The 26769-nt window shown below is 40.8% G+C and overlaps 1 protein-coding gene across 2 annotated transcripts in view; it reads left to right on the plus strand.

Moving 5' to 3' along the window:
• Positions 1-276: 276 nt before the first annotated feature.
• Positions 277-26769, plus strand: part of Selenoi (selenoprotein I) — a 52340-nt gene continuing 25847 nt past the window's right edge. For both annotated transcript variants that reach the window (XM_070025172.1, XM_070025173.1), the window contains exons 1-4: positions 277-434; positions 17823-17891; positions 19062-19170; positions 23223-23297. In XM_070025172.1, the coding sequence (XP_069881273.1) occupies positions 378-434; positions 17823-17891; positions 19062-19170; positions 23223-23297 (310 nt within the window). In that variant the 5' untranslated portion in view covers positions 277-377. The remainder of the gene's footprint in view (positions 435-17822; positions 17892-19061; positions 19171-23222; positions 23298-26769) is intronic.

A 26769-nucleotide genomic window follows, 5' to 3' on the forward strand; every position in this document is an offset into this window, starting at 1 on the left:
TTTCTTGCCTTACCTCAGCTCACCAATTTTGACGCTAGCAAATGAAGCCACGAGGAGAGCTGGAAGGCGGGACTTAGTGTCTCCCGCTTCGCACCAATTGGGTTAAGAAAGCGCCAGGGGGCGGGCCGTGCGCATGTTAGCGCCCCTCCCCTTGGTGGGTGGGGAGAAGAGGCTGGATACGCTTGCGCACTGAGGCGACGGAAGTGGTCGGGGCCGCTACGCGTGCGCGGTGGGCGGAGCACAGCTCCTCCACCTTCTCACCCAGCCCTGTCTTTCCCAGCCTGGCCCATCCCGTGTGTGGTGCTCGTGTTTCCCCGCCTGGTCGCGGAGAGTCGCTGCGGCTGCCTACCGAGGGGGCGCTCGGTTTTCAGGTCGTCATGGCTGGTTACGAATATGTGAGCCCGGAGCAGCTGGCTGGCTTTGATAAATACAAGGTAGTGCGGGCAGGCGGACGCCCCTCTCCCTCCTCGTCCTGGCCGCGCCCAGGTGGCCGAGGGGCCGGCGCGGTCCGTGTCACCTTGTGCCTGCCGCGTGGCTCGGGGCATGCTGGCGGGAGTTTCTGCTGGGTCCTGCGGGTCTGGGGAGACTCAGGGTCGGAGGGGGCGTGGAAGCATCCCTAGGCCCGCCGCCCCGACTCGACCGCCCTCCCACAGGGAGATCAACGATCTCTTGGTGGAAATCACCGTCTCCTCCGTCTGCTTCGGTGATCATCCTGTGGAGACGGACTTCTCAGCGTTGGCGGGACGAGATGATTTCTCTCTCTCCTTTTATTTATCTATATCGACTCCTTGAATCAGGGTGCAGTTCCCTTCTGTGTTAATTTTCTTCGTCTGCGGGAACTTTCTACCTGGCTTTCTTGCATGCAACTTCAGAGATGGGGATGATCAAGTCTGGAGAGATGAGGCCCCCAGGGAGGGAGGAGTGATTTACGGAAGCCTTGCTCTGATGGCTGCACCCCATTTCTGCGTCCAGCAAAGAGGGTTCCTCAGCCGAAGCCTGTGGCGCTGAGGCTGCCAGTGGAAATATAGGTGCACTGGAAAGAACTGTTTAGTGCAAACTGCGCGGGCTTTCCAGTACATTATGAACCTGATGCCCATGTCAAGTTTCTTTATCAGGCCGCGCGGGCTAGTCATTTACACCCGAGTTGGCCTCTATCTTTTTGTGTCCATAAACTGGGAATATGAATTTCTACTGAGCAAAGTGATTGTAAGGCTTTGAGAAGCTCCTGGTACAGAAGGAGCTTGCCAGTAAATACCAGCGGGTAACGGAATTCCTATTTAGCTCTTCTGCATTGTCAACCAGTGACTGGCTCAGCTAACCATCCAGTTCGCCCAAGCCTGAAATCGTGGGTTTTACTCTTTCATTCTGGCAACGGGTTCATCCTCATGTCAAGTTAGGATGTTACTTCATCAGACAAGCCCTTCCGAAGTATCTCTTTCTTTCTTTGAGTGCTCAGCTCATACGTGAAATTCTTCAGTGTGTTTCTTATTTAGAATGCAGTGTCCAAATGATGAGACTTACTTTACAAACTATCATAATCTGAGCACTTTGTGCTACTTTGTGTAGGTAGGTAGATACCCAGTAAACATTTGTGGAATGAATAGCTGGAAAAAAAAATCTTAATGGGTTTTGTTTAACTGCCATAGAAAAACAGGTCTGAGAAGTCCATGTAGTATGTTCCTCTGCTTCCAAGCAATGTGCTATACTATTCTGAACAGAGGTCATGACTTGTCTGAAAACTAAATGGAAAGAAGTTCAGGAGCATTGGTAACTCAGGCTAGGGTTTTATGACTTCCATTTTGTAAGGCTGTTAACCCAGATATCTCCTGTTTGCTTTAAGCTCTACCCATTTGTGTTTTTCTGTTCTGTACTGTAAATATTGACATGTAAAATTTTTTTTTCTGGTGAGGGAGCTACTTTCCAAATAAATGCTGATAAGGTAGTTGTTTTATTTGTAGCTGTGTCTAATTGGGAATACTCTTTTTCTTATAACAATCTTCTTAGATTTGTATTTTCAGCTGGACAAGTGTCCTACTTTACCAGAAATTTCAGTGTAATTTTTTTCTGTCCCCTTTTTTTTCTTCCCTTATCTGACTCAGTTCCTGTGACTGACAACAGATTTCCTATCATCCTGGAAAACAAAGGTCAATTTAGCAAATGTCCAATGTTCACTAAAATACAGTTTGTTGATTTTATTTTAGTTACATTAAGGATTTTGGGGGGAATAAAGGGACACAACCTTTTAATCTAAACATTGTAATAGGTGAGGATTCTGCAATACTGTGTTTATGTTAAAATATGAATTTAGAGGTGTCTAAAAGAAGAATCTGTGTGATCAGTTTTGGTTTTTTTTTGAAATGTGAATGGTACTCAGATCTTTTCTTTCTCTTATTGCATTCCTATTGTGAAGTCTTGGGCTAATAAGTGCTTTATAAGCTGATTGAACTGGAGCGGTTCTCCTCATCCCCATAGTGTGTAGAGTCAAAACATTCAAAAGAGGTTTTTATACCCTCGTGTGACCCTTTATTAGAGCAAAGAGATGTAGAGAAAAATTGATACTGTAAGAACAGCTGGTGGAAAACTGCTCTTGAGCCAGTTTAATTTCTTTATCTTCCTTTGTGGTACATCTGAGAGCTACAATTGGAAACCTGGCACTTACACAGAATGGTTGCTGAAGGGGGTGCTCACACAGAGAGATAGTTAAGTTTCTGTAGTAAGAAACTGCAAGATGATTGGGTTTCAGTTTAGAAGAAAGCCTGGGATGGATTCTGTGAGACACTTTTTTTTTTTTTTTGGGTAGTTTATGCACTTTCTTAATTCTCTCATTCTTGGTAGTGGTATTTAGTGTATTCCTATTAAACAATTGAATAATTAATTGAATGGACATGAGATACAGGAGAATAGGGCCACTGTCTTGTTCAACATAACTATGTCTAGCATATTGATTGTCAGTCAATATTGAAGGAGTGAAAATGGAAAAGAAGATAAGCTATAGCAGGGCAGAAGGTGGTGTATCTGTGGATATGGGAATGACAGTTTGGCATTTTGAAGGCAAAGATGTCAACTATAGCTACTATTATTCTCCCTTGCTTCTTTACTCAACTTAAAATAGTTACATTGAGGAATTTCACTGTTTGAAGCCTATCATTCCTCTCTATTTTTAAATAGGTCTTTGTGGTTGATTGATTTTCCTGCTTCCTTAAAGGTGAACTGCTATCCTGTTTGTATAACCTAGTTAGCAGCCACTGCTAAATTGTATCATTTTGCTTCAGAGAGCAAGTGTTTTAGATATAGCTTGTTTGGCTTTAAGAATTAATTTCATTGTGGTTGAGAGTTGGTTTCTGCTGTTTTGGGTAGTTAATGAGCTTGGCTGTTAACAATAATTTAACTGTCTGTTATAGGAATGGTGATAATTGTGTATTTATTAATATTACAATGAAGAGGTTATAAAGAGAGACTATGTTTGCATGTTGATGGTAATGTTAGAGTACCAGAATTCACTCTGGCCTTCAGTCTTCCTGATTTGTAATTTAGCTTTGTTTATTCAGTAAGCATTTATGGAGGAGACATTCCTTAGGCACGGCACTAAGGCTGCAAAATTAAGCTAACCTGAAATTCCAGATTTCAGAAAACCCAATTAGTGGCGTACAGACATGTAAATAGGCCCTTATAAATAGTATGTGAAGTTAGTAGTTGCTGAGTGCTAGGGGAAGAACTGGATGTGGCAGCTTCCAGGGAGTGGAGGTTAGAGGGGGATTAGAACTGAAAAAGGGCATAAAGGAAGTGGTCAGTCTAGAACGATGAAGGCTGAGTTTTACCTTCCAGGTGAAGAGAGAGAAGCAGCATTACAGAAGAGAGTGATAGAGTGCAAATGGAGAGAAGTCTGAGTATTTTCTAAGAACCACAAGAATTTAGACAAGGTGTTTAAGCATAGTGATGGAGAGGCAGGAGATGAGCCCGGGAGAGGAGGACGCTATAGCTCTGGATTCTTTTTAGTTTCTGTGGTCTAGGATAACTGGCAGCAGAATCACTTGGAGGACATGTTTAGCAAATTCCTAGGCCCTCTTTGGGAGATTCACATTGGATAGATTGCTCTGATAATGAGCACGCTAAATCTCTCATGTGTTTCTTGGGCAAGTGCCTAAGTAGTGTGGTAGTTTTGTTATCATAATGATAGCAAACTTTTCCATATAGTGTACTGTATTCCAAGCATGCTTGAAAGTGCTCACACATATTATCTTACTTAATATTTAAAACTGTTCTGTGAGATGGAGGTACTACTTAGCAGTTTAAGGAGTTTGCTCAAGGTCACATGGTTAATTTGTACTGGAGCTGAGGTTGACCCCAGGCAGCCTGAATATAGATTCCATATTCTTCATGCTGTTCAGCTTCTTTAAGAATGAGGTAAGGGGCTGGGAAGGTGGCTCAGTGGTAGAGCGCATGCCTTGCATGCCAGAAGCCCTGGGTTCAATTCCTCAGCACCACATAAGAAAAAAGAAAAAAGCCGGAAGTGGCTCTGTGGCTCAAGTGGTAGAGTGCTAGCCTTGAGCTGAAGAGCTGAGGGACAGCGCCCAGGCCCAGAGTTCAGGCCCCATGACCGGACCCAAAAAAAAAAAAAAGAATGAGGTAAGACGTGGTGCTGTGGCTCAAAGTGGTAGAGCACTAGTCTTGAGCTGAAAAGCTCGGGGACAGCACCCAAGCCCTGAGCTCAAGTCCCACAACCAACAAAAAAAGAAAAGAAAAAAGAAAAAAAATTATTTTTGCTGAGTGCCATTGGCTCTCACCTGTAATCCTAGCTACTCAGGAGGCTGAGATCTGAGGATCGCAGTTCAAATCTAGCTGGGGCAAGAATGTCCATGAGACTTTTATCTCCATTTAACCGCCAGAAAACCAGAAGAGGCACTGTGGCTCAAGGGTAGAGCACTTGACTTGAGCTGAAGAGCTGGGGGACAGTGCCCAGGCCAACTTCAAGACCCACATGAAGTAGAAACTCTGAATGAAGTAGAAGCCTCAGAATAAAGACCTTCAGTGGCATGCTTCAATGGCAGGTGTCTAATATTTGCAGATAGGGGAGATGTACAATGGGGGAAAAACAGATTATTTTACTTTTTCCCCAGGTTTTAAATTATTAGTAGAGATAGATGGGCTTGTATTTACGAGTCACACATTTAGTTGAGCATAGCAGTATCCTTTATTTGTGGGAGATTTCTCCAAAACCTTCAGTGGATGCCTGAAGCCTCAGATAGTAATAAGCTTTATGTATCATCTTTTTTGTTTCATTTTCTTTTTCTTTTTCCTCCTCCTCCTCCTCTTCCTCTTCCTCCTCCTCTTCCTCCTCCTCCTTCTTTTTCCACTGGGACTTGAACTCAATATCTGATGCTGTCACTCATTGGCCATGCCTCCGACCCCAATCTCTTATATATAAGTACAGACTTACAATGAAATTTAACTTACAATTTAGGCACAGCAAGAGATTAACAACAATATGGTAGGTAATTATGATAACATACTGTAAGAAAAATTATGCACCTATGGCCTCTCCAGATATTTTGCATTAGCTCCTCACCTTGCTTGTGTTGTGAGAGGAGCAGCACCTCCAGGGAGAGAGGAGGGGAGGAGGAAGAGGTCTTGGGCCTTGTGATGTTGTGGGCTGGTTAATGAACACAAGCAATGGGATACTAGCATAGTTTATAGGAAACTGACCACTAAGGAGCGATGCTTGGTGCGTAATGTGTACATCATGGATGTTCTGGGTGAAGGGATGGCTCACATTCTCTCTGGGATAAAGCAGGATTCCATTACAGTACCAATTCAATACTTAGGGATTGTTTGTTTTTGCAATCTTTCCATTTAATCCTTGCTGACCATAGTTGACTAAAACCACAAAAAGTGAAAATCACTGGGGTGGGGGACCTACTATAACAAGATAATTTCATTTGCTATTAGCTGTAATTGAGAGAAAAGCTTTTGATTAAATAGTTTTGGGGCTAATATTTAGTTGGAAGAACACATATAAACTGATTCCTAGCAGGCAACCTAATCTCTCTAACCAGCTTTTCCCGTATGTGAAATACATGGTACCTACTTCATAGGAACATTATTTAAAAAAAAAAAAAAAAAAAGAGGCTGGGGATATGGCTTAATGGTAGCATGCATGAAGCCCTAGGTTTGATTCCTCAGTACCACATAAATAGAAAAAGCCTGAAGTGGTGCTGTGGCTCAAGTGGGAAAGTGCTAACCTTGAGCATAAAGAAGCTCAGGGAGAGTGCCCAGTCCCTTAGTCAAGCCCCAGGATTGGCAAAACAAAAAAGAATGAATGAATTAGATGTGTAAAGTATGGGCCAGCATGTAAAATAATTGAAAAGTAAAACATGCCATTTGTGCTTTCCTGCTTGCTAACATTAGGTATGTGCACACATGCACATTCATGTATCCATACACATCCTTAGGAGGTTATTATACCAAGAGAAGAAACAATTTAGGAAAGCAAGTTAAAGATGGCAAGTGACTAGAGAGATGGAAATAGCAAAGAGAGGTTTATGTCTAGTTCAGGTCTCACAGTCTTTGAGACTTCTTCCATTTTTAAAATCATGTACAATAATATAACAGGCAAAATAAGTAATTTTTCTCCAAAATCACTCTTTTTAAGAATCTGTGGCTTCCATATTTTAACAAGTATTTAATATTCAACTTCCTCAACAGATATTTCAAGTTCCTTTTCTAAGTGAATTCTCCTTTTTTTTTAATCTTCTTGTCTCTTGTTACAGCTTAATTAATAAATGAAATAATTGGTCATCATGACTTGTGTTTGTCTCTTGGCTCTAACTTCTCTAATTGTCTTTTACTACCCTCTCTGCCCTGTTAGCAGATCTAAATGACAGTATTCACTTGCTCAGTGAGAGTGAGTCATGTTCTCTGTGGGTGTAGTTCTTAAAGACTTGCATTGATAAAATGTACTATGAGAAACTTTTAATTTCTGTTCTGGGGTTAATATAACTTTTTTTTTTGTATTTTGAGTTTAGAGTTAGTGTTTTCATCTTTTCGTAGATCTCAGTACATTGTCCTTTTAAAGAGTAGGCATTTAATGGATACTTGCTGAATGTGATGATACTTTTCTTCTTGGTTACAATGTGGCATTTGAGGCCACCATATGATTCAGACATTGACCGCTAAACTTGCTAGTGGCTCACTATTCAGCTTAGCAGCTGAGAAGATTTAATTTACATTTATTCTGGAAAGAGCAGTATTCTGACATCAAGAAGCATCTGAAGCATTTGTTAAAAGACAGATTGCTTGGTCCCATGTCCCATTGCTGACTCCTGTGTGTGTGTGTGTGTGTGTGTGTGTGTCTGTGTGTGTGTGTGTGTGTCTGTGTCTGTGTCTGTGTGTGTGTCTGTGTCTGTGTCTGTGTGTCTGTGTGTCTGTGTGTCTGTGTGTCTATGTATGCATGCATGCATGCATGCTAGTCCTGAGGCTTGAATTCAGGGCTTGGGTGCTATCCCAGATAGTTCTTTACCACTTGATCCACATTCCACTTCTGGTGTTTTTGGTGCTTAATTGGAGATAGAATCTCAAGGACTTTCTTGTCTGGTCTGGCTTCAAACCATGATTCTCAGATTCCCAGAGTAGCTAGTATTACAGGTGTGAGCCCCTGTGTGAGCCTAGCTAGTATCTCATTCTTTTAATCTGGGTAAAGCCAATCATTTGTGTCCAGTTTGCCACCACAACAAAGAAAATTCAGTTATATTGCAGTCTGAACAGAGAAATAAATGTAAAAGAGTATCAGATAATCTTGATTTTCTTTTTTTTTTTTTTAATGCTGAAGATTGAGGGAAATTCCCAGCCCTTGATTTTGTGAGACAAGGTCTCACTCTGTCATATTTTTCCTTATGGGGTTTGGGAATGTTACGAAGTGATAAAAATGGTGCTTATTATGTACAAAGCTATGAGTTCAATCCCTATCACTCACACTCCCTGCTCCATAAAAAAGAAAGAATAGTCTGTAGCTTTTATACATATAGTGGTATAGTCATAATTATCTTTAAAAGATGTCTTTTTTAGAAAATGAGGTGATGTCATGCTTTCAGAAATGTGTATTCATTTTCTACTGCTAAGTGACACATTACCACAGACTTGGTATTGTAAAACAACACACATTTATTGCCCCATGGGTTAGGAGTCTGGGCATTGGTTAAAGGCTCATCTACAATGAAGGAGTCCTCAGACTGTGTTCCCATCCAGACCTTGGGGTATTTCATAAGCTCACATCAGTGCTATTTGAGCTTATTCAATGTCAACAGACCTTTCCTTATTGCCAAGGTGATGTTTTTTATGTAATGATCCAGAATGATGAAAATGACTTCTTGTCACCTTTGCCATATAATGCATCATAGAAAAGTTAGCAACATCCTTTACCTTTTCTGTATTGTTTCTTACTAGCAAGTCACAGGTTCCACCCTGGAGGTAGATTGATTATGTAAGGGTGTGAGTCATTGGGATGTGGCTGCCATAAATTGGAAGAGAGAAAAATGAGTATTAGAAGATCATGTGGGAATACTAATTTCAGAACATTGAATCTAGGTAGTTCAATAATTTTGTACTCAAGCCAGGATAAGGTAAATTGGCTTCAAAGTGGTCAGTTTCATGGGAGTCTTCTCAAACTACACTATCCTTATTGGAATCAGAAAGACTTACAGCTTAGACCTTACTGTTTATTACTTGTGGCAGTTGCTGAATTTTGTGACCTCTATATTTGGAATGTAGACAGGGATAATTTTTCTTATCTGTTTTATAATCCTAACAATCGATATAGTTGTCCTTTGGAAACTCTGAAACATTACACAAGTAATAATGGTGTTCTTAATAGGGGACTAGCAAGGGAAGGGAAGCTTCCCATTGTGAAGTTAAAAGGTGCAGTAGAGCAGACGCCAGTGGCCCACTTCCTAGCTGCTCAGGAGGTTGAGATCTGAAAATCACAGTTGGACTGGCTAGACAAACCTACAGAACTCATATCTCCAATTAATCAGCAAAAAGCTGGAAGTGGAATGTGGCTCAAGTGCCAGCTGAGAGTGGCAAAAACTGAGCGAGAAACTCAGATATGTAAAAAGTTGGGTTCAAGCCAGAGAAGGGGCTAATGCTTCCTGTGCCCACACTGATGGCAGGAAACATGCAGAGCAGTTTGGTGTAGGCTTTCCTAAACATTTGCTGAGCTTTACACTTTATGTCAGAGTAGAAAGAAAGTTGGGACACTTTTCACATTGTGCTTTTCTTTATATATCATAACTCTGTGAAATATAGTTGAATGTGGTTTGTGTATTAAAGCAAACTCTTTTAACTTTTGTCACATTTTTTTGAGGGAATAAAACTTCTTAACAATTAGGATCTCTTGTTTTGTGTTTTGTGCTTCAGTGATGTTAGTTGTAGGGAAGACATACAGAAGACGGGAATGCCATTGCTAAAGAACTCAGCTCCAAGACAGGTAAGAACCTATGTCAACCACCAGAGCTTCTGTGCTAGTAAAGTCTGAGACTTAGGTAGAGTTAAATCTGATAAGAACTGTCAGCAAGGGAGTGACCTCAGAGCCATACCTTGCTATGCTAGTGGACATTGGACTTCATCTTGTAGGAAGGAAGAGAAAAGGCATTCCTTCGTTCTCTCTTGGGTTCTTTTGTTATTTTGTTTTATGTTTTTGAGCAGGGTAGCACAAGCTGGCCTGAAGCTGGTTCGTAGCCCATACGGGCCCCAAACTTGATCCTCTTGCCTCAGTCTCCTGAGTTGCTGGGATTATAATCCCAGCAAACTACTCCTTTCCCCCTTAGCTTTCTTGAGAGGTTAATGATTAGTATTTTATTTCATTATGTTGGGGAAATTGCTATGGATAATAAATATAATTCACACAGTGGACCCAGCTGTGAACTATATTGCTTTTTACTTCTAAAAACAAGACTACCATGAATGATTTTGAGCTCAAGAATTTCGGAAATTAAAAAAAAAAAATCAAACATTTAACTTTGCTTCCATCTGAAGTGATTAACAATAAATGCAGTTCAAGAACTGTCATGAGTTTATAGTCAAGTCACATTTTATGGGCTTCTGTAATTAACTAGATATATGTTTTACGCTTAGAAAGTGTACATTTCAGCTAGGTGCTGGTGGCTCATGCCTACAATCCTAGCTATTCAGGAGGCTGAGATCTGAGGATTGTGGTTTAAAGCTAGCCTGCCCATGAAAGTCTGTGAGACTTATCTCCAGTTAACAACCAAAAAACCACAAGTGGTGCTATAGCTCAAGTGGTAGAGCACTAGCTTTGAGCTGAAGAGCTCAGGGACTGTGCTCAGGCCCAGAATTCAAGCCCCATGACTGACCGGAAAAAAAAAAAAAAGAAAGTATACATTTCAGGTAAGAACAGGCTTTATATTAAAATTGTTTGATAGTAAGAGGCCTGTTCTTATGTTGACTAAAAAACAAGGCAGGGGAAATCTGCTATTGATAATAGATACTAGAGCATTACTTGGGGCTGTGGCCTCAAGGTTTAGTTTTAGTGCCAGGGCATTTCAGTGCAGTTCTCTTATCTCTACACAGAAGGGATTTAAATAGAATATCTGTATAAAGACAGTACTTACTGCACACGTGGCTCAAGAGGTAGAGCACTAGCCTAGCAAGTTGCGAGACCCTGAGTTCAACCCCAGTACTGCCAAAGAACAAAAAGCAAGCAAACAGTACTTATAGGTCCTAGAGTGTTTTTCATATTTTTAACATATTTCAGGTTCCTTCTTCCTTTGGCCCTTTTCACAGCATATTTTGGAATTGTCTTAGAAGGCATTATTCTGAAGACTTCAGCTTCTAAATACTAAATGGTTGATGTTAGCTGAATGAACGCTCACCTGAGGAACTCTAGCAGTTCCACTGGTCTTTCCCTTGTGTACTTTTGTTAACCTTCAGTTCATTTTCTATATTATGAGAATGATACACTAAAAATATAAATGAGCTTTTTTTGCTTTGAGCAAAACCTTAATTCACTGTGGTCCTGCTGCGTGGTGCCTGCCACCTTTCCAAGCTTATTTCAAACTCCCTTCTTCACTCTCCCATGGCCTTCCTTTAGTAGTTCAGATATTTTTAGCTCTATGGTCTTTGTACTTTTTGCACATCTCTGCCTGGAAGAAATAATCTCTTTTTTTTTTTTTTTTGGTCAGTCATGGGGCTTGAACTCTGGGCTTGGGCGCTGTCCCTCAGCTCTTTATCTCAAGACCAGCGCTCTACCACTTGAGCCACAGCGCCACTTCCGGGTTTTCTAGTGGTTTATTGGAGATAAGAATCTCACAGATTTTCCTTGCCTGGACTGGTTTTGAACCATGATCCTCAGATCTCAGCCTCCTGAGTAGCTAGGATTACAGCCAATGGCGCCTGGCTTGGAAGAAATAATCTTGGCATGTACCTTTTCCTCCAGTGTGTGTGGAGAAGAGTCATACATATTCTCTCTCTCTCTCTCTCTCTCTCTCTCTCTCTCTCTCTCTCTCTCTCTCTCTCTCTCTCTCTCTCTCTCTCTCTCTCTCTCTCTCTCTCTCTCTCTCTCTCTCTCTCTCTCTCTCTCTTTCTCTCTCTCATTCAGACTGAGCTCTCCCACCTCAGCCTTCCAGGCAGCTGGGACTATAGGTATGAACTACTATACCTGCTTATTTTTATTTATTTATTTTTTTGAGGTGCTAGGGATGGAACTAGGGACTTGCAATAAGCTAGTCAAGTTCTCTACCACTGAGCTACACCTGCCTGTCCTGGGATTTGAACTCAGGACCTGGGCTCTGTCCCAGGGGCTCTTTGTGCTCAAGGCTACAGTGCCACTTCTGAGTTTTTTGAGTAGTTTATTGGAGATAAGAGTCTCACAGATTTTCCTGCCAGGGCTTGGCTTCAGACTATGATCCTCATATTTCACCCTCCTGAATAGCTAGGATAATAAACGTGAGTGCCCGGCTCCCTGTTTTTCTTATATATAAACACACAGATCTTACATGCGTAAGTTAGTGAATATTTATTCATACATATGTATTCACTTATATCTATCATATGGTTTTGTTTTTTGTTTTTGTTATTTTTGGTCGGCCTGGGCATTGTCCCTCAGCTCTTCAGCTCAAGGCTAGCGCTCTACTACTTGAGCCACAGCACCACTTCTGATTTTCTGGTGGTTAATTAGAGATAAAAGTCTTATGGACTTTCTTGCCTAGGCTGGCTTTGAACCACAATCCTCAGATCTCAGCCTCTTGAGTAGCTAGGATTACAGGCCTGAGCCACCAGTACCTGGCTTAGTTTTGGTTTGTTTTTTTTTTTGAACTTGGGACTTAATGCTTACTGGCAGATGTTTTCCCACTTGGCCACACTTTTAGCCTTTTCTGTATTTTTCATCTTCAGGACACAGTTTAAGTGGCCATTTGAGAAGGTTTCTGACTGACTTGAGTTGACATACCCAGTTTGTTATTTTTCTGGGGATATGGGAGGATGGGTCACTTATCATCATTAGCTTCTTAGGAATGCTATAAAGTTCTCACACAATGGGTAGCTTTAAGCAACAGATACTTATTTTCTCATAATTTTTCCACAAGCCTAGAAAATCAAAGTATTGGCAAGCCTGTTCTTTCTCTCCCGATGGGAGCTTCTGATGGCTCCTGGTGCTCCTTGGCTTATGATAGCCTATCTCTAATCTTGGCTTTGCGCCTTTCATGCCTTCTTCATCTCACTATCCCAATTGTCCCTCTTCTTAAACAACACTGTTTCTTTTCTTCATAGTTAAAGTTTAAAAAAATCTCAGGCTGAGCATTGGTGGCTCATGCCTATAACCCTAGCTACTCAGGAGCTGAGCTCTAAGGATTACAGTTTGAAGCCAGACTACACAAGAAAGCCTATGAGACTCATATCTCTAATCAACTATCTAAAAAAAAGCCAGAAGTGGTGCTGTGGCTCAAGTAGTAGAGTGCTAGTCTGGAGCATAAAGAGGTTCAGGGATGGTGCCCAGGCCCTGAGTTCAAGCCCCCAGGACCAGCCAAAACAACAACAACAAAAACACCTCAGCTTGTGATTATTAATACCTGTCTACCCCACACTAGACTATAGACTTGAACTCAAGACACACCTTGGTTTTCGCCACTCTCTTTACAGTGAGTCAGCACAGTCTCTGGCAGAATCATAAGCATTCACGTGTACTTGACAACTTGATGAGTGAAAGAAGAATGAATTCTGCTCTTTTTCTTTTTCCCTTTTCTTTCTCTACCTTTCTCTCTTTTTCCCTCTCTCTTCTCTCCTCTCTATTTCTCTCTTACTACAATCCTCAGAGCTCAGCCTCCCCAGTAGCTAGGATTACAGGTGTGAGCCATCAGCACCCAGCTTTCTGTTTTATTTGTTGATGTGGACTTAAGTTTAAGGAAAAAAGGGGGGGCATTTAAAAATTTCTGATATTTGGCAACATGATATTTAAGGTAATTCTGGATTGCACTGTACTTTATAAAAATCTTTGCTTTGTAAGATATGTATAATTTCCATAAAGGACATCAGAGAATTCTATATCCAGATCAAAATGATTAAATATCATTATAGCAATCTTGAGGGAAAAGTGTAGAAGTTCCACCTTGAGGAGCATTTTTATGGAGACATAGGGGAAGGCCTTATGAACGTGCTGAGATTTACAAGCTGAGAATTATGAGGACATAGCTATTTCCTTGAATAATTGAGTCGGGATCCAAGGGAAGTGGAGAAGGATAGCTTCACCATCTGTAGAGCAAAGGCCAGAGCGGAGGTGTCCAATGGCAGTAAAAGTGCTGTAAGCCTGCAGTGTGGTCTTCTTGCCATAGGAAATCAGTAGTTTCTTGAGCAGCATATGTTGTTGAGGAAGAGGCTTACAGTCATGTGGGTTCTTTTCATGAAACACTTGAAACATTCCTTTTGCCTTGATTCAGTTTCTGGACGGGATTAACAACAAATTACATTGTCTGTAACAACAGTTGTCAAACTAAAGCCCCCAACTTTGAATAAAGGTTCATTGGAAGAAGATCTGTGACTGCTTCCCTGTTTCAGTGGCAGTGTTGTGTATTTGTTGAGGTTTTTTTTTTTTTGGCTTCCAACAGCTAAAATGTTTACTCTCAGACTCTTTGCAGAATAAGCTGGCCAACAGCGGGTCTACTGAAGTAGACCTACATGACAGGAGACTGAGTCTGTGGCAAAAGAGGAGTAGCAAAAGGGGATGTGGGGACAAACAAAGGAAAGATGTAGTTATGACAGACAGGGAGAACAGGATCTGGTTATTTGGAAGGCTGTTATTTAGAAGAAAAAATGAGACCCCTTTCTGCTTAACTTTGAGGAAAAAAAGAAAATTCAGGATAAAATGTACAGATTTGGGAGGATTTGTTAGTGCATAGAAAAATGGTTTTAAGCCAGGTGTGAGTGGCTCACACCTGTAATCCTACCTACTCAGGAGGCTGAGATCAGAGGATTACAGTTTAAAGCCAGCCGTGGCAGGAAAGTTCATGATACACTTATCTCCAATTAACCACCAGAAAATCAGAAGAAAAGCTGTGACTCAACCGGCCGTTGGTGGCTCACGCCTGTAATCTAGCTACTCAGGAGGCTGAAATCTGAGGATCACAGTTCAGAGCCAGCCAAGGCAAGGAAATGCACAAGACTCTTATCTCCAACTAGCCACCAGAAAACCAAAAGTGGCCCTGTGGCTCAACTGGTAGAGCATTTGCCTTGAGCTGAAGAGCTCAGGAACAGCGCCGAGGCCCAAAGTTCAAGACCCATGACTAACCAAAAACTAAAACAACCCCCCCCCCCAAATTGTAGCTCTTAAGTGGTAAAGTGCTAGCCTTGAGCAAAATTGTTCAGACCCAGTGCCCAAGCCTTGAGTTCAAGCCCCTTGACCATGAAAGAGACAGACAGACAGACATACACAGAGAGAGAGAGACAGAGAGAGAGGGTAGGGAGGGGAAGGAAAAGAAAAGGAAAGGAAAGAAAGATGGTTTTAGCATTGAATTGGGCTGCTTCTGGAAGGAATGTTTTTAATTTGAGAATCGAAGGCATTTATAGAGAACAAATGACTCTTACTATTCTAGATGTGGGTCAGATATACAATTGAGTATAAGGTTAGACATCCTCTGAGCACTCTTATGGTTTGGGATTTATATATTTGTTTGTTGGTTTGTTTATTTATTTATTTATTTATCTTTGCTTTGCAGTGATTGTCTCTAACTAAGCCTGTGGTTCTCCAGCATTTTCCCAGGATCTTATAGATTGGAGAAACCAAGAAAGTCAAGCTGAGTGTCAAATGGATTAGTTACCAGATTCAGTGTTTTGGTTTGTGCCTCTCCCCACACCCCCACCCCCAAAATCATTCCAATGTAAAATAAAAGTGTGTTTGACAAGCATTAATAAATATCCTACATCTAGTTTAGCATCTTTAAAAGTTTATATTTGGGCATTTTTCTTCTTGTTGACCCACAAGACTGTTCTCAGTTTCTTTGTATTAGGTGATACGTGACCCTGAGACTTTTCTCAGGTGTGTAAGGCTAGAACACTGAGTATTTTTTTATGCTTATTGTTTGTTCCTTGTAATCCCATATTAATCTTTCTTTTCATACTTGAGCTCATCAGCTATTACCCAATGTCTAATAACCGAAGCCCTGGAGGATAAACTGACCCTGTATTTAGTTCTACATGTTCTTATTTATTCTGGTCTCCCCAAAGGAGAGATTTATGGCTAAAGCATCAGAGTTTGAAAAGAGCTTTTTCTCCCGGAACTACCATCCCTTAAAGGATTTTGTTTTAGATATGAATTAAAATGATGAAAAGCTGCTGAATGAGACTTATTCAGTGAACATTTGAATTAAGAACATTGTACTTTGTGTCCTGTATTAGGTATGCATGTGATACCTTAAGCCTTTATATTCTGATTTGAACCTTTTACAGCTTTTGTGCTTTGCAATACGTGATAAACTTGAAATGGGAAGTTTTCCAATTTGTTTTGACTCTTGTCTTGATCACATGGTTCTGGATGCAGATTTTTGTGAAGAGGAGGAGGCAGGACCCTCCCACATTGTTGTTGGCAGATGAAGAGGTTCTTGTAGGTCCCAGGACCCACGGTCTGTGGACTTAAATTTGGGTGATTATTAGGACTCCTTCATTCTTCAGAGCTTCCAGTGTGGTGATACTGTTATATGGACAGCTATGAACTGTAGAGCACTTTTTAAGTCTTGGAACACTGGAAGCATTTCCTACATACTCATAAAACATTTAGGAAGAAGGTTGATCTTTTTTGGGGGGGGGGTTCATTTCATAACTTTTTTTTTATTGTGAAAATACCATACAGAGGGCTCACAGAAGGTTGATCTTTAATTATAATTTAAAATACTTGTTACTTATTTTACACATATAGTAGACATCAACATAAAATGTAACTAAAACTTTGACTATTCTAGTGTCATTTAAATGTTAGATAGCTAAATTAGGTAATGACCCAGATAAACTAATGTGAACTCCTTCAGGGTAAGAATTGTCATATAGGAAAGTTTTATTCTCCATATCTAGTGGAGTGCTTCCCATATTCCAGGTACGTGTGTGTGTGTGTGTGTGTGCGCGCGCGTGTGTGTGTGTTACATATTATATATAAATTTTCTTTGAACTCTTTCTTGCATGAATAAGCTTGGTAATTGGGATATAAACTCCATTACCACACAATTAACCTGTTTTGTCTTCCACTGTTCGTGTATGCTCTCCATTTCATGCAATAAGATGATCTGTCATTCCTTTGGTGCCCAAAGCACATTATATAATTCTTACATTGCAGGTACTGTGTGTCCAGTACTGTTGTAGATGATTTCACTTATTACTTAATCTAATCCTGTGCCAGTCCTTTGAGGCAGGGATCTCACTCATGTCACGGACAAGTAAGCTAGGACAGAGAGGCTGCCCACAATTGTCCAGATAGTAGTATATCCGTAATGGTGTCAAGGGGGAGAACAATGGGACTGGTGTAAGTTGAGAGTGATGAAAGGAGTGGAGAAGGCGTGTGGTCAGAGTGTGATTATGTATAGGGTGCATTTTACTGGTTCTGTATAATAACTGAAAATATGAAAATGATATTAAATTTCTTCTTTTGAGGTGCTGGGGGTTTACCCAGGGCCTTGTACACCCTAAGTAATACCCTCCTACTTATTTTTATCCCCAGCTATCAATATAAGTTTATTTACTAAGGCATTGAAATATTATAAAAGTTGGTTTTGAGGGAAGGATGAGTCAATGATTCTCTTGGTTATTTGGATTCTGGTTGGGTATGTGTGAATGAAATGACCATTGTTTGATCAACTCCATGATTTCAGAGTGACTTTTAGACTTCCTGTGACCTTGCCCTTTGCTATAAAAATAATAACTGTGTCTAACAGTGTTTGCTATTGTAGTCTTGTTTCAGATGAGGATATCCTACAAATAGATATATTCTCCAGTTTTCTTTTCTTTTCTTCTTTTTTCTTCTGCCCCTCCTGGGGCTTGGATTTAGGGCCTGAGCCTTTTTTTTTGGGTGGGGGGGAGGGCTCAAGGCTAGCACTCTACCACTTCACCTATAGCTTCACTTCTGGCCTTTTGGTTATTAGAGGTAAGAGTCTCTACTTTGTTACCTGGGCTGGCTTTGAATTGCTATCCTCAGCTCTTAGTCTCCTGAGTAGCTGGGATTATAGGTGTGAGCCATTGGCATTCAGCCTCCAGGTTATTTTTGTACTATTATTTTCATTTGAGAAATTATATTTGCTAATATGCTGACATTAACTCAGAATGTTTTACTTTCTTAACAGTACAGTGCTGTGGATACCAACCCACTCTCTTTGTATGTCATGCATCCATTTTGGAATACTATCGTAAAGGTAAGATAATTAATAGATGTGCTTAAATGGTGGAACTGAGGTTTGGCTCAGGGTGTCATACTTCCTAGGCATGGTCTCTCCACATCCATAGCCCCAGTCAAGTCGCGTGTGTTTTGTTTTAGTAGGTCTGAAGTACCTTAACCTATTTAGTGGAGTGGTAGGCGTCAACTCTCAGCTTAACAAGATATCCAGAGATGCCTCCCTTTTCTCCCTTCCCTTAGTCACCATATGCTATTTTGGGTTTTGTTGTTGTTGTTGTTGTTGTTATTGTTGGTTGTAGGCTTGAACTGGGGGCCTGGGCACTGTCCCCTGAGCTCTTTTTGCTTAAAGTTAGTGCTCTACCACTTTGAGCCACAACACCACTTCTGGTTCTCTGGTGGTTAATTGGATATGAGAGTCTCACTGCCTTCCTTGCATGAGCTGGCTTTGAACTGTGAACCTCAGATTTCAGCTTCCTGAGTACTTAGGATTACAGGCATGAGCCACCAGCACCCAGCTACCTTTTTGGTTTCTCTTTTTGCAATCTATACATTTACACACTTCAATTTATCTTTTTTTTTTTTTTTTTTCTGTCGGTCGTGGGGCCTGAACTCAAGGCTAGTGCTCTACCACTTTGAGCCACAGCGCCACTTCCCAGCTTTTCTTATGTGGTGCTGAGGAATTGAACCCAGGGCCTCATGCATGCAGGACAAGCACTCTACCACTGAGCCACATTCCCAGCCAAGTTATCATTTTTAAGACTTTCTAAATACTTTCCTGTTAAGATTATTAAGGGGAGGGCTGGGAAGGTGGCTCAGTGGTAGAGCACTTGCCTTGCATGCATGAGGCCCTGGGTTCGATTCCTCAGCACCACATAAGCAAAAAGACAAAAGCTGGAGGTGGCACTGTGGTTCAAGTGGTAGAGCGCTAGCCTTGAGCTGAAGAGCTGAGGGACAGCGCCCAGGCCCAGAGTTCAGGCCCCACGATCAGACCCCCACCCCCCAAAAAAAGTATTAAGATTTGTAGATTATACAATTATTTATTATATAGAGGGTAGAAAGAAGAAAGAACTGCTCATTTCTGTCTATTGGAGATTGGAATTCACATTTTATGTATGTAATTACTGCATATAGTCTTTCAAAGTGATAGCTTCTTTTGACTAATTTGTATGTCCTGGTGTTTATTGTCCAGGTATTCCCTACTTGGCTGGCTCCGAATCTGATAACGTTTTCTGGCTTTCTGCTGGTTGTATTCAATTTTCTATTTATGACATACTTTGATCCTGACTTTTATGCTTCAGGTAAGAATATTACTTTAAGAGTTTTAAATGTCTGGGTAGAGATAAATGAGGTGTGATTAGTTATTTTGAAGTTTTATTGAGATGCTTTCATTTTCTGAAAATTAAAGTTGTGTTTTTACAATATTACATATATTTTTATTAAGTTCTGGAAATACAATACAACATGCCTGTTGACTTAGATTTGCTGCCTAAATAGTAATAACCTTTTGGTAAATAAAGAGTAATTAAACTGGATGTGGTAGCACAGGTATAGGTAGAGTTTCAAGCCAGCCTATGCTACATATTAAGATACTGGTCTCAAAACCCCAAAACAACGCAGGTGTTGGTGCACACCTGTAATCCTAGCTACTCAGGAAGCTCAGGAAGCTGATCTCAGCATCATGGTTTGAAGCTAGCTGAGATAAGAAAGTCCTTAAGACTCTTATCTCCAATTAACCACATACATGTACATGTACACACACACATACACACACACACACACACACACACACACACACACACACACAATTCCAGAAGTAGAAGCTGAGATAAGAAAGTCCTTAAGACTCTTATCTCCAATTAACCACACACATGTACATGTACACACACACACACACACACACACACACACACACACACACACACACACACACACACACACACACACACACACACACACACACACACACACACACACACACACACACACACACACACACACACACACACACACACACACACACACACACACACACACTTCCAGAAATAGAACTGTGGCTCAAGTGATAGAACAACAGACTTGATTGAAAAAGCTAAAGGTCAGTGGCCAGGCCCTGAGTTCAACCCCCACTACCAGCACAAAACAAAATAAAAAACAAGCAAACAAAACTGAAAAAAAGGAATAACTAGGTTAAATGAATAATTATATTTTTATGAACAGAGAACTGAGAAAACACCTAAATATAAATTTAATCAAGGTCCATCATACCTATCAGTCTCAAGAATAGGCCTTCCTTTTTTTAATCATGGAAGAAGAAAAAAAAAATCCCCTTTTTTTCTAAAGGTGATATGGGTACTTTTCCTCAGCTCATTCTCTGCTTATCTTTATTGACTCCTGGTTTCCTCTGAAAATGATTCTTTAGACCTCTCTCATGGGGCCTGAACTCTGGGCCTGGACGCTGTCCCTCAGCTCTTCAGCTCAAGACTAGCACTCTACTACTTGAGCCACGGCGTCTCTTCTGGCTTTTTTCTGCTTATGTGGTGCTGAGGAATCGAACCCAGGGCCTCGTGCATGCAAGGCAAGCACTCTACTGCTAAGCCACCTTCCCAGCCCCTCTATATATTTTTTGTATTATTATTATTATTATTATTATTATTATTATTATTATTATTATTATTTTGTGGTTGTGGGATTGAACCTACAGCATCATTGTGCTAGGCAGGTGATCTACCAGTAAGGTATAATCCCATCCTTTTTTAAAAAATTTAGTTTTGAGATGAAATCTCACTAAGATAAGGCCAGACTGACCTCAAACTTCTGTTTCTCCTATCTTCCCAAGTGCTGGTTTTGTAGGTGTGTGCTACGGCACTCTGTTTTGCATTCATTTCTTAAATCCCCTAATATATTATTTATTCGGGGCTCATAAGTAATTTTCAAGGGTAGATGAATATCAGTCTTTTTTTTTAATTGTAAAGATACTATACAGAGGATTACAGTTACATGAGTAAGGTAATGAGTACACTTCCTATTGAGCATTGTTACCCATTCCATTGTTTTCCCCCTGCCATCCCTTCCCTCCCTACCTTCCCTGAGGTTCTTTTTTTTTTTTTTTTTTTTGATTGTGATTAAGTGATTACATAATTTCCGGAATTTCACAGTATTGTGGAATAATGATGCTCAAAGTCACAAGTTCATTCTAACTTTCCTGGAGCAAATTGTCTATCACAGTCGATAACATATAACGGTGTACACATGTTATACACCATACATGTGATCAGCAACATGGGGATATTTAGTAGTGGTTCAACCAGATGAGTGGGAGTTCTTTGTTTCTTAAGTCCTGTTAGTTTTGTCGTATCACCTAACATTTTAGATTTAGCATCCACTTATCAGGGAGACCATGTGCTGTTTGTCTCTTTGCTCTTGGCTTACCTCGCTCAACATGATTCCTTCTAGCTCTATCCATTTCCCTGCAAATGCCATTATTTTGTCATTTCTAATGGCTGCATAATATTTCATTGTGTATAAATACCACAATTTTTGGGTCCATTCATCTGTGGTGGGGCATCTGGGTTGTTTCCATATCCTAGCTATTGTGAACAGTGCTGCAATAAACATAGAGGTGCATGTGTCCTTGTATATTGGTTCCTGTTGTTCAGGGTAGATGCCTAGAAGTGGTATGACTGGGTCGTAAGGGAGGTCAATCTTTAGCTTTCTAAGGACCCTCCAGACTGCTTTCCAAAGTGGTTGTATAAGTGTACATTCCCACCAGCAGTGTAATAGGGTTCCTCTTTCTCCATATCCCCTCCAGCATTTGTCGTTGGCTGATTTGTGGATGTGGGACATTCTGACTGGGGTAAGGTGGTATCTCAGGGTTGTCTTTATTTGCATTTCCTTCACCACCAGGGATGATGAACATTTCCTCATGTGTTTCTTTGCCTTTTTTATTTCTTCATTTGAGAAGTCCCTCTTTAGTTCCCTTGCCCATTTAGTAATTGGTTTGTTAGGTTTGGGAGGGATTAGTTTATTGAGTTCCCTGTATATACAGGATGTTAACCCCTTGTCTGATATATTGCTGGTAAATATTTTTTCCCAATTAGTTGGTTGTCTTTCTAGCTTGGTTGCGATAGATTTAGCTGTGCAGAAGCTTTTTTATTTTAAGGTAGTCCCATTTGTCGAGTCTCTCTCCAATTTGTTGTGACCCTGGGACTCTGTTCAGGAAGTTCCTTCCTGTGCCTGTTAGTTCAAGTGTCTCTCCTACTCTGTCCTGCAGTAGTTTCAGAGATTCAGGTTTAATGTTAAGGTCTTTAATCCATTTTGAGTTGATGTTGGTGCATGGTGATAGGCTGGGGTCCACTTTTAGTTTTCTGCATGTGGCTGCCCAGTTTTCCCAGCACCAGTGGTTGAAGAGGCTGTGTTTCTTCCATTGTATGTCTTTGGCTCCTTTGTCAAATATCAGCTGGCTGTAGGCCTGTGGATTTATTTCTGGATCTTCTGTTCTGTTCCATTGATCTTCGGGTCTGTTTTTGTGCCAGTACCTTGCTGTCTTTGTTATTATAGCTCTGTAGTAGAGTTTGAAGTTCAGCATGGATAGCCCTCCCATATTGTCTTTATCCCCTAGAATTGTTTTGGCTATTCTAGGTCTTTTGTTGTTCCATATGAATTTTTGGACTGTTTTCTGTATTTCAGTGATGTACGTCATTGGCATTTTAATAGGAATTGCATTGAATTTGTATATTAACTTTGGAAGTATTACCATCTTTACTATATTAAGTCAGCCTATCCAAGTGTCTTCTGCAATTTTTTTCTTTAACTTTTTTAGTTTTCATTAAATAGTTCTTTTACATCTTTGGTTAGGTTAATTCCTAAATATTTTATTTTTTGGGAGGTTATTGTGAATGGGGTTGCTCCCTTTATTTCCCTCTCTTCTTATCCATTGTCAGTGTACAGGAAGGCAACTGATTTTTGTGGGTTTATTTTGTATCCTAATACTTTGTTGAAGTGATTTATGATTTCTAAGAGTTTTTGGGATCGTGAAGGTATAGTATCATGTCGTCTGCAAAAAGGAATAGTTTAACTTCTTCTTTCCCTATGCGGATCCCTTTAATGTCTTTTTCTTGCCGTATTGCCCTGGCTAAGGGTTCCAGGTGAATATCAGTCTTGAGAAAAGCTAAGTGTAGATATTTATTGTTAATGAGGGATCAGGAAGCTACTTCTTTGTTTTTGGCAAAATTTCCTGTTCAATTCTGTCTTCAAGAATACATAGTAAAGTATCTTAACCTCTAATTAACAAATACCAGCATTTAATGATTGCAGTTATACCGTGTTAACATTCTTGTTGCTTTCTTTGCAGCACCAGGTCACAAGCATGTACCTGACTGGGTTTGGGTAGTCGTTGGCATCCTCAACTTTGTAGCCTATACTCTAGGTAAGAAGTTGTAAATACTCATTGTAGTCAATGTTTGGTGAATCAGCAAGGAGAGCCACCTACAAAATTAACTTTCTCCTATGCTTACTTTATTTTAACTAGAGTGTATTAGTGTTCTGTTTAAATTATAAATATGATTTTGAGTCTCTATGAAAAACACTGTCAGGGTTGGAGGTGTGGCTCAGGTGGTAGAGTGCCAGCCAACTGATTGAAAGCTTCAGATCCTGAGTTCAAATCCCAGTCTTGGGACAAAAAAGAAAAGAAAAGAAAAACAAAACAAAAAATGGCTGCATTCAATGCTAGTGATTCATAGAATAAGAGAAGATGGCAAACCACTTGTTGCAGGCCAAATCTGGACCATTTTCTGTGTTCCTAGGTAATGTTTTACTGGAGCACAGCTATGTGCATTCTTTTACAAATTGTCTGTGCTTGCTTTCCTGCAAAAAGACATCATTGAGAAGTTGTAAGAGACCCACAAAGCCAAAAATATGCATTACCTGGCCCTTAACACAAAAGATTTAGCCACCTTTGGAGTAAGACATTTTTTTGCTTTAGGTTTAGAAAGTAATACTGACATAAAAAAATAATTGCAGGGGCTGGGAAGTGGCTCAGTGGTAGAGTGCTTGCCTTGCATGCCTGAGGCCCTGGGTTCGATTCCTCAGCACCACATAAGCAAAAAGAAAAAAGCTGGAAGTGGTGCTGTGGCTCAAGTGGTAGAGCACTAGCCTTGAGCTAAAGAGCTGAGGGACAGTGCTCAGGCCCAGAGTTCAGGCCCCATGACTGGATTCCTCACCCCCCCCCAAAAAAAAAGATATTATAATCAAGAACCATGAGAGAACAAATAAAGAATGTTTGCTTTTTTACTCATAAAAGGAGGAGTTGGGGAAGGCTACTGTACTGGGCACATCCATATGCTGTTCTGCCAGAGTGCTCTGGAACATTCCTCAGTTTCTGTATCCTTCCCTGCTTTGTATTTCTCCAGAGCTCTTAACAGTTGTGTAATATGTCATCTGCTCCTTTGCCTACTTGTTTGTTATCCTTGTGTTCTAATTAAAATGCTTTATCCCCAAGACCCGTGTTAGTACCTGGCACATAGAGGTACTTGGTATGTAGTTTAGAATGTATGTCAGCTAGCAGACCTGATTTCAAGTCACTTAGATCTTTCAAGTAGAAATGAATTTTGTGTGTGTGTGCGTGTGTGTGTGTGTGTGTGTGCGCGTGTGCACGCGCGCGTGCGCGCCACAGCACCACTTCCAGCTTTTTCTGTGTGGTACTGAGGAATCAAACCTAGGGCTTCATGCATACCAGGCAAGAATTCTACCACATTCCCAGACTGAAAAAACTTGAAAAAAAATCTAGTACAACCTGCCAGGTGTATTAAGAACAGGCATGGTGAATGGCCAGAGTTTGAAGTGTTTGAAGAAGAAAGACATCAGTGAAGTCCAGAAGAATTAGTGAAAACTGACTGAAAAAATGGCTCAAGTAGTGAGGTCCCAAGTTTGAACCCTAGTTCTGCCAAAAATTACTTATGAAATGGAGCTTCTAGTTATGTGTTAGGAAGAATTAGCTTTTTTTTTTTTTAAACTCAGGGCCTGGGCACTGTCCCTGAGCTTTTTTTTGGTCAAGGCTAGCTAGCACTCTACAACTTGAGCCACAGTGCCACTTCTGGCTTTTTCTGTTTATGTGGTACTGAGGAATTGAGCCCAGGGCTTCAGGCATGCTATGTAAGTACTCTACCACTCAGCCACCTTCCTAGCCCAAAAATGAGCAAATTTTCAAACATTTCTAATGGATTTGGCTAGTGAGGACTGCTGTGAGGAGTCTGAAGGACGAGGGGGCCTGTGGGCTCTCACTTTTAACAGCATTTCGTAAGAACCTTTTAATATGCGGTACCCCTACCTGTTTCAGGCCCACAGTTTTTTTTTTCCTGCCAAAAACTCTGACCTGACTTGATCTGTTTGTTGCAAAACCTGTCTAAAACCAACATGAGGCAACTTAAAGTCTTTATTCTGTTGTATGACTATGCGTGTTTTTTGTTTGTCTTTTTGGTAGAGATATTAATCCGTTTGGTCACAGCATACTACTCTAGGTCCTGTAGGGCTTGAAATGTCTTTCCTAGTATCTCACGTAAGTCCTGAATTACCTTATTTTTTTTCTTAAACTATATATCTCAAGCTGCCTTTGAGCTCTTTATTCTCCTGCCCTGGCCTCAAGAACTGATACTACAGGTATATGCCTCCACACCCAGTTTCTATTGCTATTTATTTTCTTACTTAGAAGCTTTTTAGTAGTTCTCTAAATCCTAAAACTTTTAAACTGGCTCAACCCTCCTTTTTTCCCCCTCTCTTTTTTTAAAAATCTATTTATGTATGTGGTACTGAGGAATGGAATCGAGGGCCTCATGCCTGCTAGAGGCAAGCTCTCTAGAGGCACCCTCTCAGCCTCAACCCTCTTTTTTTTTTTTTTTTGTCAATGGTAGAGCTTGAACTCAGGGCCTAGGCACTGTCCCTGAGCTTTTTTTTGGCTCAAGGCTAGTATTCTGCCCCTTTGAGCAACAGCTCTCAAACCACTTCCAGTTTTCTGGCAATTAATTGGAGATAAGAGTCTCACAGACTTTCCTGCCTGGGATGGCTTCAAACAGTGATGCTCAGATCACAGCCTCCTGAGTAGGATTACAGATGTGAGCCACCCATGCCTTGCAATCCTCCTTCTTCTTCTTGTTTTTTTTTTTTTTTCTTCTTGTTGGTCGTGGGGCTTGAACTCTGTGCCTGGGCATCGTCCCTAAGCCCTTCAGCTCAAGGCGAGCACTATACTACATGAGCCACAGTACCACTTGCAGTTTTCTAGTGGTTAACGAGATAAAGAGTCTCATGGACTTCCTTGCCAGGGCTGGCTTTGAACTGTGATCCTCAGATCTCAGTCTCCTGAACAGCTAGTATTATAGGTATGAGCCAAGGGTGCCAGGTTCCTCCTTTTTTTTTGTGTTGTTTTCTTTGCATACTTTGCGTACATTTTCTTTGTGTCCTGTGCTTTTTCATCTCAGTATTTCTGAGCATGCGTGGTGGCTTTCTTTTCTATTTTGTGTTTATGGATGTTAGCACATTCCTTTGTCTCCTGTCTGCTGAACTCCAACTTGTTCTTTACATTCCCATTCAGATTTTTTTCTTGTCCTAAAGCCATTCTAGATTACTTTAGACTGAAAGAGACCCTTTCTCTTTCTGTACTTTTTCATAATCAGGCTTTGTCCCTTTCTCAAATATAAATACTCTAAGGACACAAGCTTAGTTCATTCTAAAATTCTTTAGTTATTCATTTTTTTCAGTATTGAGGTTTGCACTTGGCCTGACACTACTAACTAGGCAGTCGTGCTCTCGTCCCCTTTTGCTTTTTTTCAGGCCTTATGTTTTTGCCTGGGCTGACCTAGATGGCATTCCTCCTGATTAAGTTTCTCTAGTAGCTGAGATCATAGGCC

Source organism: Dipodomys merriami, unplaced genomic scaffold, assembly GCF_024711535.1.
Source record: "Dipodomys merriami isolate MVZ:Mamm:240054 unplaced genomic scaffold, mDipMer1.0.p SCAF_17, whole genome shotgun sequence".
NCBI lineage: Eukaryota > Metazoa > Chordata > Mammalia > Rodentia > Heteromyidae > Dipodomys > Dipodomys merriami.